This window comes from Taudactylus pleione, unplaced genomic scaffold, assembly GCF_031769625.1.
Source record: "Taudactylus pleione unplaced genomic scaffold, aTauple2 ptg000081l, whole genome shotgun sequence".
NCBI classification, from domain to species: domain Eukaryota; kingdom Metazoa; phylum Chordata; class Amphibia; order Anura; family Myobatrachidae; genus Taudactylus; species Taudactylus pleione.
In genome coordinates, this window is record NW_028284483.1 from 4,197,980 (window position 1) to 4,210,860 (window position 12,881).

The 12,881-nt window shown below is 42.5% G+C and overlaps 1 protein-coding gene across 2 annotated transcripts in view; it reads left to right on the top strand.

Annotated features, from left to right (window-relative positions):
* The first annotated feature begins 1,047 nt into the window (after positions 1–1,047).
* The window catches only part of RAD51AP2 (RAD51 associated protein 2), a 44,509-nt gene continuing 32,675 nt past the window's right edge, over positions 1,048–12,881 (top strand). Inside the window, exons 1-2 of one of the 2 annotated variants that reach the window (XM_088468157.1) lie at positions 1,081–1,775; positions 1,842–3,808. In XM_088468157.1, coding sequence (XP_088324283.1) covers positions 1,081–1,775; positions 1,842–3,808 — 2,662 coding nt within the window. Of the gene's footprint in view, positions 3,809–12,881 lie in introns of both variants that reach the window. The other variant, XM_088468158.1, reaches the window with a different exon arrangement.

Sequence of the window (12,881 nt, forward strand, 5' to 3'; positions counted from 1 at the left end):
AGCGCCGACATTGACGCAAGTTTGCGCTCTAAAATATGTACAGACATCCCACTTTCGCTGCGTTTGACTCCCGAAGCACTGGGCATGCGCTCCACATGTTCTGTATTGAATACTGAATACTGTAAGTGAAGATTTAAATAAATAAATAAATATATATATATATATATTTTCAAGGTCTCGAACCAATAGGACAAGAAGATGGGAGAAACAGTGAGACTAGGCATTAGACCGCTAGGCCACACGCTTCACCCATTACTACAGTACTGTAGTTCCTAAAGTAATGAACTCACTACAAGTCTGGAACAGTGCCGACAGTACTTACATTGGCGCAAGTGTGCCATTTCAACCGCACAGTCAGTGTGTAATACAGAGCTTAATGATTTAAAATGTTATTAGACATTCTTCTACCGCTTTATTATACATTCCTGATTCCATGTGGAAAACGCTGTAATACTGTATAGTGTACCGAATCACCACTTCTGTCAGCAATGATTGGGCGGTGATACAGAACATGCATTGGAAATCAGATACATGCACTATGTAGTTTAGGAAAAGTGACACCTGGTGGGCAAAAAGTTGTATTACACGTTATGATCTTTTTCCAGCGCTACGCTGCATTGCAAAACTTTCTGTGTGGCGCGACTCATGGCGTGGTGTGTGGCGCGCCTTGCATGGTGCGCTTCATAGCGTATGGAGCAACAAACTAGTTGGGCACATCTGTACCTCTCTAAACGCTACTCTGTCTCTTTCTCTGACTCCAACACACCCCACCCCCTCCCTCTACCTGCCCGTGTTCCACTGTTTTTGGTTTTGAATCCTTATCCTATGTATTTTTGCAATATTTATGTCATTTTGCTATCACTGTATGGCACCCTATAAATAAATGTTAATAATAATATTAATAATAATCATAATAATGTTCTACTTTTAATACCCTAATTTAATTTGTTATATGTTGTGAATTTGCAAAAATGCACAAAGATTTGCTAATTTTCTGTTAAAAAACACCATTTTATTTTTACAGCCCTTCTTTCATTTTGAAAAGCCTTAAGAACCTGTAACATTTGGCAAGTCAGTGACATGTACTGTGAACAGTACCGAATTGCAGAGGGTCACATATGGCATCAGCAAATGAAATGCGTGGGGACACTGCAGAATCTGCAATTACAGCTGGGAACACACCGAGGCATTCCAGTTGTTGAAACTACAAAAGAAGAAACACGCAGAATGATCAATGTCTATTCTTCTCACCTTCTAGTGTCTGAATGTGGAACATTATCTAATGCTAGAGTACAAATCAGGAACCAACACAGCTTTAATGATGCAGGATGTTTTCAGCCAATACCTAAAAACAAACAATCACACATCACATTTAATGTAGTTGAGATATCCATGGAAAAAATGATATTCTCTCAATGTGACCTACTTTGGGAAAATTATATTGCAGCATCTTACGATACAGTTCATTCAACTGACATGTTACCTCATAAGACCACTAAGTATATAAGTCGATTCATCCCAGCAAAGTTCTATAGCTTTCTGTTTACGCAAACAAGTGAAGGAACCCATACCTTATATGAATGCAATAAGGGGACTGCTCGACGGTGTAGAGAAGAATTGACTTGTGACAGTAATGAAGAGACAGCTTATAAATTAGAGAATCCAAAGCGATGTAAGAGAAAACGAACAGTGAGTCAATTAGAAGCTGGAGAGAAGAGGTTAAAAAAGGCTCTGACTATGAACACATGTAGTGCTTTTACTAAACCTGTCATGGAGCTTGATAATAGAACAAACCTGGGAATTTTAAAGAAGGGTTTCTCTTGTTTTGGAGATCCCAATAGAAAAAAAGTGCCATTTCCTCAAACTACTACGACAGAAACAGTAGATCACTGCAGTTGTGTAAGACTCTGTCCTGAAATAGAAGCATCTACAGAAAAAAACTCAGTTATACACCCGTTAAGCTATTTTAATGTTCACAACACTAGAGACAGTTGTAAATTGCGCAATGGAGGGTGCAGCATGGGGTCAGCCCCGAAAGACTTGGTGCTATCACGTTTTCCATTTGGTGATATACTAGATGATGTTAGGGGCACTTACATTCCTCAAACTGACAGCTCTGTTGATTATACTGTGCCATGCGGTAGTTGGCAACAGAAAGGACGCTGTGAAATTCAGGTTGACAATGATGAAAGCCTTTACATGACAAACAACAGTGACAATAATATTAATCTGCATGTCATACTGTCACTGCATCCTTTTATACCAACTTCAGACGTTGTTTCTAGCGATGATAATTGCACAGAGCCAGGTGAGCCACAAAGGCGAAAATGTTGGGCGGCAGGTGAGAAATGCATGACTCAAAATCCAAGTGACATTTCTGCAAACATATTAACAAGTTCTCCAAAATATAACTGTTTGCAAAAAACTTCTTTGCCTGTACTTTATATTGATAAGGAAAATTGTTATTTTGGCAATAACGATGAGTCATTTCGGTCCTCAGAAAAAACATTTCCAGCGCTGCTTAATTACCCGAGAAAGCTTGAAAAGCAACATTTCCTCCCGAACATCAACTTCTCAACACTTGCAGCTTCATTACTTGGAACGCCTATAAATGACTTCTTATTTTTCCACGGTAGTCGCTTACAAAGTGCTTCCAAAATAGAATCTGCCCATGAAATGATTTATAAATCTCTCATGTTCTCATTCACACATGAAGGCATAAAACTTGAACAAACAGAGGTGGAGGTTTCGCTTAGCACAGAAAATATAAACAAAAGCTCTGGAAGTGCTCATTTGGACTATACAACTGCATTTAGAAATGATGTCTTCTGTTTTCCCTCACACTTTAAAACTACTGTTGACACACAACATTCTGCTAAAGACACTAATTGGATGTCCTCTTCAAAACAGTTGTCTTTCACTGAAACTTTTCAAAAAATCTGTCTGGATCTGTGTTTGGTGCAATTAGACAGCAACGATCCCAAGGAAACATCTTGTTCCTTCCGCCATGATCAAGGATTCTGCGAAAGCAAAACCACACTAGACAACACTGCTGCAATAAATAGTCAATCCATAGTGAGCGAACACAAACCTTCTATTACAAAACATCAGTACGCAAATCAATCTTGTATATCAGGCACAGAGCATAAAGGAGACAAGGAAGAGTTAGACGAAAATACTCAAAATGAAATGGACTCTGACACCTTTCTCGATACCAAAATTTGTGACACCTACATCTGTGAAAACAGTGTACAAAATGTTATTAAGTGTAGTGTAGAAAGAAATGAACACATGGAATTACAACTATTCAATGAAACTTTTAATCTGAGCAGAATATCTTCTTTTAAAAATACTATTTGCTCAGAAAATAATTTTGATCCAAATGGAGAATGTAAACATATTCAATTTAAAGGTGCGTCTCCCTATGTTACAAAGGTCCACGCGGATGGCTCCATTGGAGAAATGCCTGTGTCTTTAGAAAATACGGTGTGTGAAATGAAAGCCCAGTTTGACTTAGTTCTGGAAGAGTTGAAGTTATTCCATCGAATTGGAGAAGAAAATGGAAATTCCAGTATGGAGACAGAAGGGAACGGACTGGAACATACTTGTAGTATTTTAGAAGAATTACCAGACAGTACTCCTAGTAACTTCATGAGGGTTGATGGTGACAGTCAGGATATCATCAAGAATGACAAATATATATGTGACAGTAAGGTGGTGACTCAAATCAAAGAGCAGGACGTACCTCAACAATGTTGGTCTGCTGATCCAGGTGGCAAAGAGTCGCTATATTCTTCGGATAAAGAAGGTAACTGTAGAAAACAATATTGTTTTTTTATTACAGAAATGTATTGATGATATGTTTATTTATAGTAGCAGATCACCTCACCTTTTAGGGATCTCTAAATGGCTTCATTTGCTGAAATTTTTTTTTTATTTATCCCCAAATATAGAATAGCAAAATAAATTTCCCATTTAAGAACGTGGGCTAAGTTATACTGTAGCTTTCCTTGTTGTTGTCTGACCTCAACTTCAGTGGGCTTTATTCCTGCATAACCCTTATCCCTTCTGTTTTTTTTTTCTTTATGTACAGTGGATAAGGCCATTTTGACAGGAACACCTGTGTATGTAGGGGCTGTTCAAATTCACTTTTCATGAGAGGAAATGGATCTTCCTATAAATGTAAACCGTTTTTCCTGACCTCCCACCTTAGGCCTGGGTGTGCAATGCCTCTCTGCCCATTGAAAAGCATTGGCTGCACGTTAGAAAGCCTAGTCACTTCATTGTACTGATATCTACTCAATTCCCTGGGCAAACTCTTTTCTCTAGAATCTGCATGTCAACTGAGGTTGACATGCAGATTTCTGCATGAATTCTGAAACAGGGTATTCACTTGTGCTTAAATCCTACTGTCATCCATAGAAATCATAATAAATCAGTAAAAACTTTTTTGGGCTGTTTGCCAGACCTCAGACATTACATAAGAGGTCCAGCAAAAATCCATCTCAATTGAACTAAGCAATTAAGCAAAACTTAATACCAGGAGAGCATGCATAAAGTAGGCTCTCACATTTGAATATTCCTCATAACATTTGCACTTAGTGATGTACAGTCATACTTGTTTGAATTATTCCAGTCAGTACAAGACACTTCAAACTAAACAGTAGAAAGAGGATGACTCCCTTTGACATCACTGAAAATATATAATTCCAATAGCCTGCATGAAAAGTTTGTTTGAAATCTGCTGAGGGTTCAGAGATGTACTGTCAGGATTCACTAGAGTAAAAAGGATTCACCAGGGATTTCCGCAAGGGCTTCGCTGCAGTATTCCTGCAGAACATGGTCCCCTGAGTGGAACCCAGGTGCAACTAGCAGGGAGCCTGGTAGACACTGGAAACAATATAAGTTAGTATTATATAGCAGAGGATATTCTACAGGAAGCGACTGGAGAGAACGCACTGGTAGGGAAAGGGAGGCTTGAGACTTCAGCAGCGTATGCACAGGAAGGAGTTCCGAATGGAAGCAGCTTGAGAATCCAGCAGAGTATCCACAGGGGATGGTCCAGAAGGGAACAGCCTGAGAATCCAGCAGAGTATCCACAGGAAAAGGTCCAGAAGGGAACAGCTTGAGGATCCAGCAGAGTATCCACAGAATGAAGAATCAAGTTTAGAATTGTAGCATCCATGCTTCAAGCACAAGTACAGACAAGAATCTGACACTGTGCTGCTTGAGAGAGAGGTTTAAATAGGCCTAATTGGGAAAAGCCCATTGGAGCAAAGCTAATATAGAGGCATGCCCCCATGTTTATTTGAGCAGGATTCAACAAGATGGTGGGAACTAGAGCCAAACAGGAGGAAACTCTGGTAAGATGGCAGTGCCCAGAGGTTCATCACAGGACCAGAGACTCTCTGGTGCCGTCTGGGCCATTGCCGAGGAGACCAGGAGCTGACAAGGGACTCTGGCTGGTACCCTAATGCTGCCAGTTAGCCTGGAGGGACTGTGGTCATCCACGGTGAGTGACATGTACAACCTGCTGGCTATACACTGCACAATCATGTGGCAGGTCAGCCGACAAGGACAGATGAGGAGCTGGCTGCATGGAGCACCTCCATACACTACACCAGAGGTTCCCAACCACGGTCCTCAAGGCACACCAACAGTCCAGATCTGTGCTCTATCATGGATATCACTAAAACCTGGACTGTAGGTGTGCCTTGAGGACCGAGATTGGAACACTGCACTACACAATGTTTGGAGGCCATCTCCATTCTCAGCCTCAAGTTGGCTGAGCAACGGTTGGATTGATTGGACAGTTTTGAAAACCAAACCAAGTGATCCAGACAGTTTTTCAACAGTTTTCAGGCTATGAGCAATCATCGTTCAATTTAGTTGGGTGCTTTGCACAAGAATTTTGCAGTGTACTGCCAGCTTTAATCTCATCGATTAACTGTATTTCAGGACGAGGTTCTTTAGCAATGATTCAGTAGACTACACTTCCATGCTTGTTACTTCCTAATCATGTCTTTCTGTATTCCTTGACCGAATATGATTATTCTGTTGTAGCTACTGAATGAAAACAAAACAGCAGATTATGGATGGTGCATACTCTGCAGGCTCCCTAGGCTGCCCTCAACCCGGGTAAAACCTCCTCTCTGCTAAGCTAAGAAGCAGAGTTTGACTGTGACTGACTGGGAGCATGGCGTATGGCATAATAGCCAAGCACTGTACTTGCCAGCACATCACTGTGGAGCAGCAGCTGACAGCTTTAAAAGTTAGAAGCTGCTGGCTGCTTTTCTTCCATGTTAGCAGATGGTACATGGTTTGGGATGTCATAGGGCCTCAATACACTGGATGTGTGACATTATGAGTTTTAGGCACCCCCTAACCATTTATCCCCTACATAACTGCATAGGGATGTAATTCATATCCCGGCTGTTGGGATGTCGGCGGTCAGAATGCTGGGGATGGAATCCCAACACCAGTCAGAATCCCAGCACCGGCATCCCGACGGTAAATATTTTGGGGGAGTGTAAGGGATAGGGGTTAGGCACTAGGGAGAGGGATAGGTTTAGACTGCAGAGGGATGGGTTAGGTTTAAGCTGCGGGGAGGGAGGGTTAGGTTTAAACTGCGGGGAGGGTTAGGTTTAAGCTGCGGGGAGGGAGGGTTAGGCTTAGGGGTAGGGTTGGGATACTTACCTGCTTTGTATCCTAACCCTGTTGGAATTCTGACTGCCGACATCTGGAGCGCCGACATCCCGTACCCAACCCAACCGCATAGACTTGCCTAAAGGTAGCGCGACACTGAAGGAGATAGATTGCCTAGTAATCTGTCATAGTTTTTCTTTTTTTCCATACAGTGTTGGTGTACCGAGGACCGCCCATGCCTGAATTCCCATAGTATAGCGCAATTAATAAGCAGCTGGGAAAGTGGTACAGATGAAAGCGGGCAATGAGGATTTTTTTCTCCACTTATATTTGTGGCTCTAGCATTTTTGTCTTCTTCCTTGCATATTTCATTTATATTCATACTTCTTGTGTTTATACATATTTTCAGCGTGTGCCAGGAATATCATATACTGCTTTCCTAAATGAAACTCCCATACATATTCTGAGTGTAGATATCCAACAAATCATTCATAATTCCACAGATAAATTATTTATAATTGTGAAAAAGTGTACTATCAACACAGCTGTTGTTTGTGACACTGCTCTGTAAATCTTACATTTTAAGGCGATCGAGGCCTCTTTTTGTTAATCCAGGAATAAAAAAATTTTCTGTTGCTGTAACTTCATGCAACTAAAGGAATAAATCATGCAACTAAAGGAATAAACTAAATTTAATATCAGAGGTTTTTGGACAGTTTTTAGCTTCATAAAATGTAATTAATTTCAATTAAGAAAATTTAAATCAATTAAATCACCTCTACACTGCCAACACCCATTTGCTGATGCTCTGCTATGACAAGCAGATCATGGCAGTAAGATAGGGCTAGATGAGAGTTATGCAGTAGTTGAAAACTGATGCACTGTTAAGACTAAAGGTGCCTACATACTTAGCGACAAATTACACGATTTGCCAGTTTCCGATGCATCGTGACTACAAATCGTGTAAAATATGCCCAAAACGTGAGTGTGCACTCACGATCACAATGACGATGCGCGTCCCAGCATGTCGTACATCGCATCTTCAGATCTGCTGTAGGGCAAATTTGCCAATCTGGGACACGATGCACTGGAAAAAGTTAAGGATGAACGATAGATCGTTTGTCACATTGGACACTTTTTACACCAAATCGTGTGCAGGACTGTCGGGGGAGAGATCAAGGGAAATCGTACACAATGTCGGATCGTGAGCACATCGCCAAGTGTGTAGGCACCATGACACTGTAAAATTCACAGCACATTGGTTTGCATATACAGTATGGCCCATGAAAGTCTGAAACACTTATTTGGAAATAGAAAAGAGACAATATGGTGGCCTGAAATCATCACATGTCCTCAGATGTCAATAATTCCTCATGTCCTTTTTCAGATATATGTTACTGTATACAGTGACTCTCTGTATTATATATTGATCACTTGGATGCTATGGGGTATATTTACTAAAGTGCGCTTTTTAGAAGTGGAGATGTTGCCCAAAGCAACCAATCAGATTCTACTTAACACTTATATAGCACCTTCTAGAAGATAATAGCTAGAATCTGATTGGTTGCTAAGGGCAACATCTCCACTTCTAAAAAATCTGCACTTTAGTAAATATACCCCTATGTGTTCGGAATATTTGTCACTGGGATGCTGTCTATATTGGGGTTGCCAGGATGCCCTTTGTTTTGTATGGCAGTCACTAGGATGTTCAATGTATTGTATAAAGGTTGAGTCATCCATATTCCGAAATACGGAATTATTTTGAGATACTGAGATAATGAAACCTTTGAATTTTGATGGTTCAATGTACATAAACTTTGTATAAGTCACAAATTATTAAAAATATTATATAAAATTACGTTCAGGCTGTGTATATAAGGTGTATATGAAACATAAATGAATTTCATTTCTGTACACAAACTTCGCCTGAGCCACAAAATTATTGAAAATATTGTATAAAATAACCTCCAGGCTGTGTGTATAAGGTGTATATAACACATAAATGCATTCTGTGTGTATATTGGGGTCTCATTCCCAAGATATTTCATTATGATATGCAAAAATTCCAAAATATAGAATATTCTGTTATCCAAAATACCTCTGGCCCCAAGCATTTTGGATATGGGAGACTCAACCTGTAGTAGTTTACTTGGTAAAACAATTTTGCACTGCAGCTGGGCAAATTTAAAATGTGCAGAGAGAGTTAGATTTCAGAGCGGCGTGTCCAAACTGAAATCTAAATTGCAATGTGAATATAAACCTGTCCAACATTAGTGGGCTACATGCAACAGCAGCCTGTATTTACCACTTGCCCGGAGAGGAGACACAGCTGGGTACTTTAGGGAGTGGGGCCAGGGTCCCATATCATTAGGGCAAAGTGCCGTGAATTGAGGGACTGCGAAGAGGGGGTGGGTTAAATTACGCATTTTCATGTAATTTACCCCCCCGCCACCTCCATACGGAGTTGTAATTCCTGGCAATTATGCAGTTATACCCGCCAATTATCTCCCCATTCTGCCTACTTCGCTAGGAAGTGGACTGGATGCTGAAGATCCGTATACCCTTCAAGGGGTGCGGGGGTTACCCAAAAATTAGGGAGCCTCCCGCAACTTCAGGGAGAGTAGGTAAGTATAATTTGCATCCCTTGCATTGCTGCATTGTTTGTCCAGGTACATAGTTACTTGCTCTTTCTTTATAAGTAAGTAAGCTGGCTCTCAATATGGATGTACTGTATTTCTGTCAGTGCTTTTACCATGAGGCCTTACAATAGACAATTACATGGCCCAGAGTGGGTACTGTTATCATGCAGTGTAGGAACCACCAGTTTCAGAGAAGCCATAAAGTTGGCCTGGTTGGCTTACCATGCATTTGCAAATGCATGCAACAAATATCTCTAAATTTATATTACCATATAAGTATTGTTGCAGGTACAATTTAGTGTGCTTTCTTTTGTTTAGTATGAACCCTCACTTTCATGCACCTGAAGAGTATTGACAAATTCATTTGAGCAGCTTCCACTTTATTATGTTTGAGATAAAATGAATGACAGAAATTTTATCTGACAATCTTAAACTCCTTCAGATAATGTGGCCATACACTGTGAGATATATCACAGTGAATGGCCATAATATCTGTGTTCCTCCCCTTGGGGGGCGGGAGGAATATTTCCTGCAAGAGAGCAAGAAAAATGTCGGGCAGTCGGCTATGGCAGTGCATACACTGCCAGATGCAGCCGTCCGATTTGGATCTATCGGACATGCTTGACAATAATTACTGATCGGTCGCAACATTACTACTTTTTTCAATTATCGTGCCGATCAGATAATTATCGGCTAATCGGGTCGATAATTGTACAATATGCAGTATGCCAGCCATTAGATAGCAAATGTATTTAGAGTTTCAATAATATATAATAATCAACTAGGGGCTAATGGTGACAAGAGTTGGGGGCCTAATCATGATGTAAATTATCGGGGTCCAATCGGACCCCGATAATTAACACTCTGGCTCGCCCTGGCCACCGGCGCAATTCATCATTGCTCCGGCGTGGTGGCAGCTTATGCGAAATCAGCTGCCCCTGCGAGCGGCTTCACTGCTCCTTTTCGGAGCAGTGAATCTTTTCACTGCTCCTGTCAGAGCAGTGACGGCGGTGCACATGCGCGACCTACAGGTCACGCATGCGCACAAGAGCCCCGATGTCCGGCGGAAGGAGCCGGACAGGGGCGGAGGGATCCGAAAGGATCCCTTATTGCAACCCCGACCTTCTTCCCATAGAGAAGAGCGGGTAGCAATCCACAAGCGGGGGTATTAGCCATCTGAAAATGGTGAATACTACCGCAGTCAAGCTCCGAAAATATAATATTTTCGGAGCTTGATGAATTCTGTCCCCATACTAGTGTATGGGGACAGCGGGCCATTCCGCAAACAGAAGGTAAGTAGGAGATATCTGTGATACTAGTGTATGGGGACAGCGGGCCATTCCGCAAACAGAAGGTAAGTAGCAGATATCTGTGATACTAGTGTATGGGGACAGCGGGCCATTCCGCAAACAGAAGGTAAGTAGGAGATATCTGTGATACTAGTGTATGGGGACAGCGGGCCATTCCGCAAACAGAAGGTAAGTAGCAGATATCTGTGATACTAGTGTATGGGGACAGCGGGCCATTCCGCAAACAGAAGGTAAGTAGCAGATATCTGTGATACTAGTGTATGGGGACAGCGGGCCATTCCGCAAACAGAAGGTAAGTAGCAGATATCTGTGATACTAGTGTATGGGGACAGCGGGCCATTCCGCAAACAGAAGGTAAGTAGGAGATATCTGTGATACTAGTGTATGGGGACAGCGGGCCATTCCGCAAACAGAAGGTAAGTAGCAGATATCTGTGATACTAGTGTATGGGGACAGCGGGCCATTCCGCAAACAGAAGGTAAGTAGGAGATATCTGTGATACTAGTGTATAGGGACAGCGGGCCATTCCGCAAACAGAAGGTAAGTAGGAGATATCTGTGATACTAGTGTATAGGGACAGCGGGCCATTCCGCAAACAGAAGGTAAGTAGGAGATATCTGTAATATTTGTTAATGAATGGCACGATAACTTAATTTTCACAATTGCAGGTGAAAATGTGCTTTTTCACCTGCTTTTGTGAAAATTAAGTGATGATGAATAGGCCCCTTGATGCCTCAAACAGGAAATTAAATAACTCCAACACAGATTCAGTCAGAAAAACTATTGATGAGACTTTATCAGAATAAACATGGTTCATTTAAAACAGGACATGTCTGATGTACAGTAAATATCACCATAATAAAGGCATGAGTGGATCAATCAGTCAGTTAGCTGAAGTATAACCACCTGGAGCTGCCTGACAATGACTGACACATCAGAGTCCTCAGCACAATTACTTTTCATTATTCACCAGTAGTAAATTACCCAATCTTGTCAGGGTGTTTCTGTTTTCCAGCAGAGTCTCCCCGGGATGTCTACTCTCTAGACTCTTGAAGAATCAGCGAGATGTAATTCTTAGCTGGGTTTCCAAATTTTACTTTGGAAATGAGAGTGTGAGTTGGGGGTGGGGTGTCGGGGGTGAACTTGGGGGCCTGGAAAAAGCTAATCAGGAGTAAGGTGTAACTAGGATCTTTGGCACCCAGGGCAAGATGAAAAATGTCGCCCCCCCCATCTGTGTGCGTAAGACGAAGATGTACGTGATAAAAGTGGGTGCGCCCACATTCCAGAAGTGGCGAGGCCACTGAAAATGGGGGCGTGTCAACATGAACGCCGCCGTTTCGGTATGCAGTCAGGAAGCCGATGGGCCTAATCCCGACAGCCGGCTTCCCGACTGTTATATCCCGGCAAGGGTCTAAAGACAAGCGTCGGTATGCCGATGCCTGTCATTAGACATATACGCCGGGAGCCCGACGCCCGGCATCCCGATCGAAAGGACGCCGGGCGCGGATAGCTGCAGAGGGGGGGAAGGGTTAGGTTTAGGGTTCCCGGGGGGGACTTAGGTTTAGGTACCACCCCAGGAGGTTAGGTTTAGGCTTGGGGAAGGGGGGGTTAGGGTTAGGCACCCCCGGGGGGAGGGTTAGGGTTAGGGACCCCCCTGGGGGACTTAGGTTTAGGCAGCGGAGAAGGGGGGGTTAAGTTTAGGCACTTAGAGGGGGGATTAGAGTTAGGCACTGGGGGGGAGGTTAGGGTTAGGCACCCCTAAGGGAGGGTTAGAGTTAGGCACTGGGGGGGAGGTTAGGCTTAGGCACCCATAAAGGAGGGTTATGGTTAGGGGGTAAAATTAGGTTAGCTAATACTTACCTGAGAACGATCGGGATTTCCACAGCTGCCGGGATGCTGGTGTCAGGATTCCAATCATACCGATTCCACCGTTTCTTGTCACTCTGGAAACATACCTTTCCATTCCAGTTTGAATCCCAGGTATGACTATATTTTAAATGAAGGAGAATGTGAAGTAGCTTGATACAGTTAGAATTCACAGGCTTTCACTGTAGTAGCAGATTGCTCCATCAGTAAGGTGACTGGTTAGAATTCATGACTGTATTTTGAAATGTGAATATGACTGAAGGGGAGGCGATGTGATCAGACGCAGAGAGTTGCTCACAGAGCAGTAAGCTACATTGCCGAGGGATGTTTCTTCTATAACGGAAACTTCCGGATGCGCTACTCTGGCTGACCATGCCCAGGACACGTGCACTGCTCGACCGCCCTAGTTACGCCACTATTC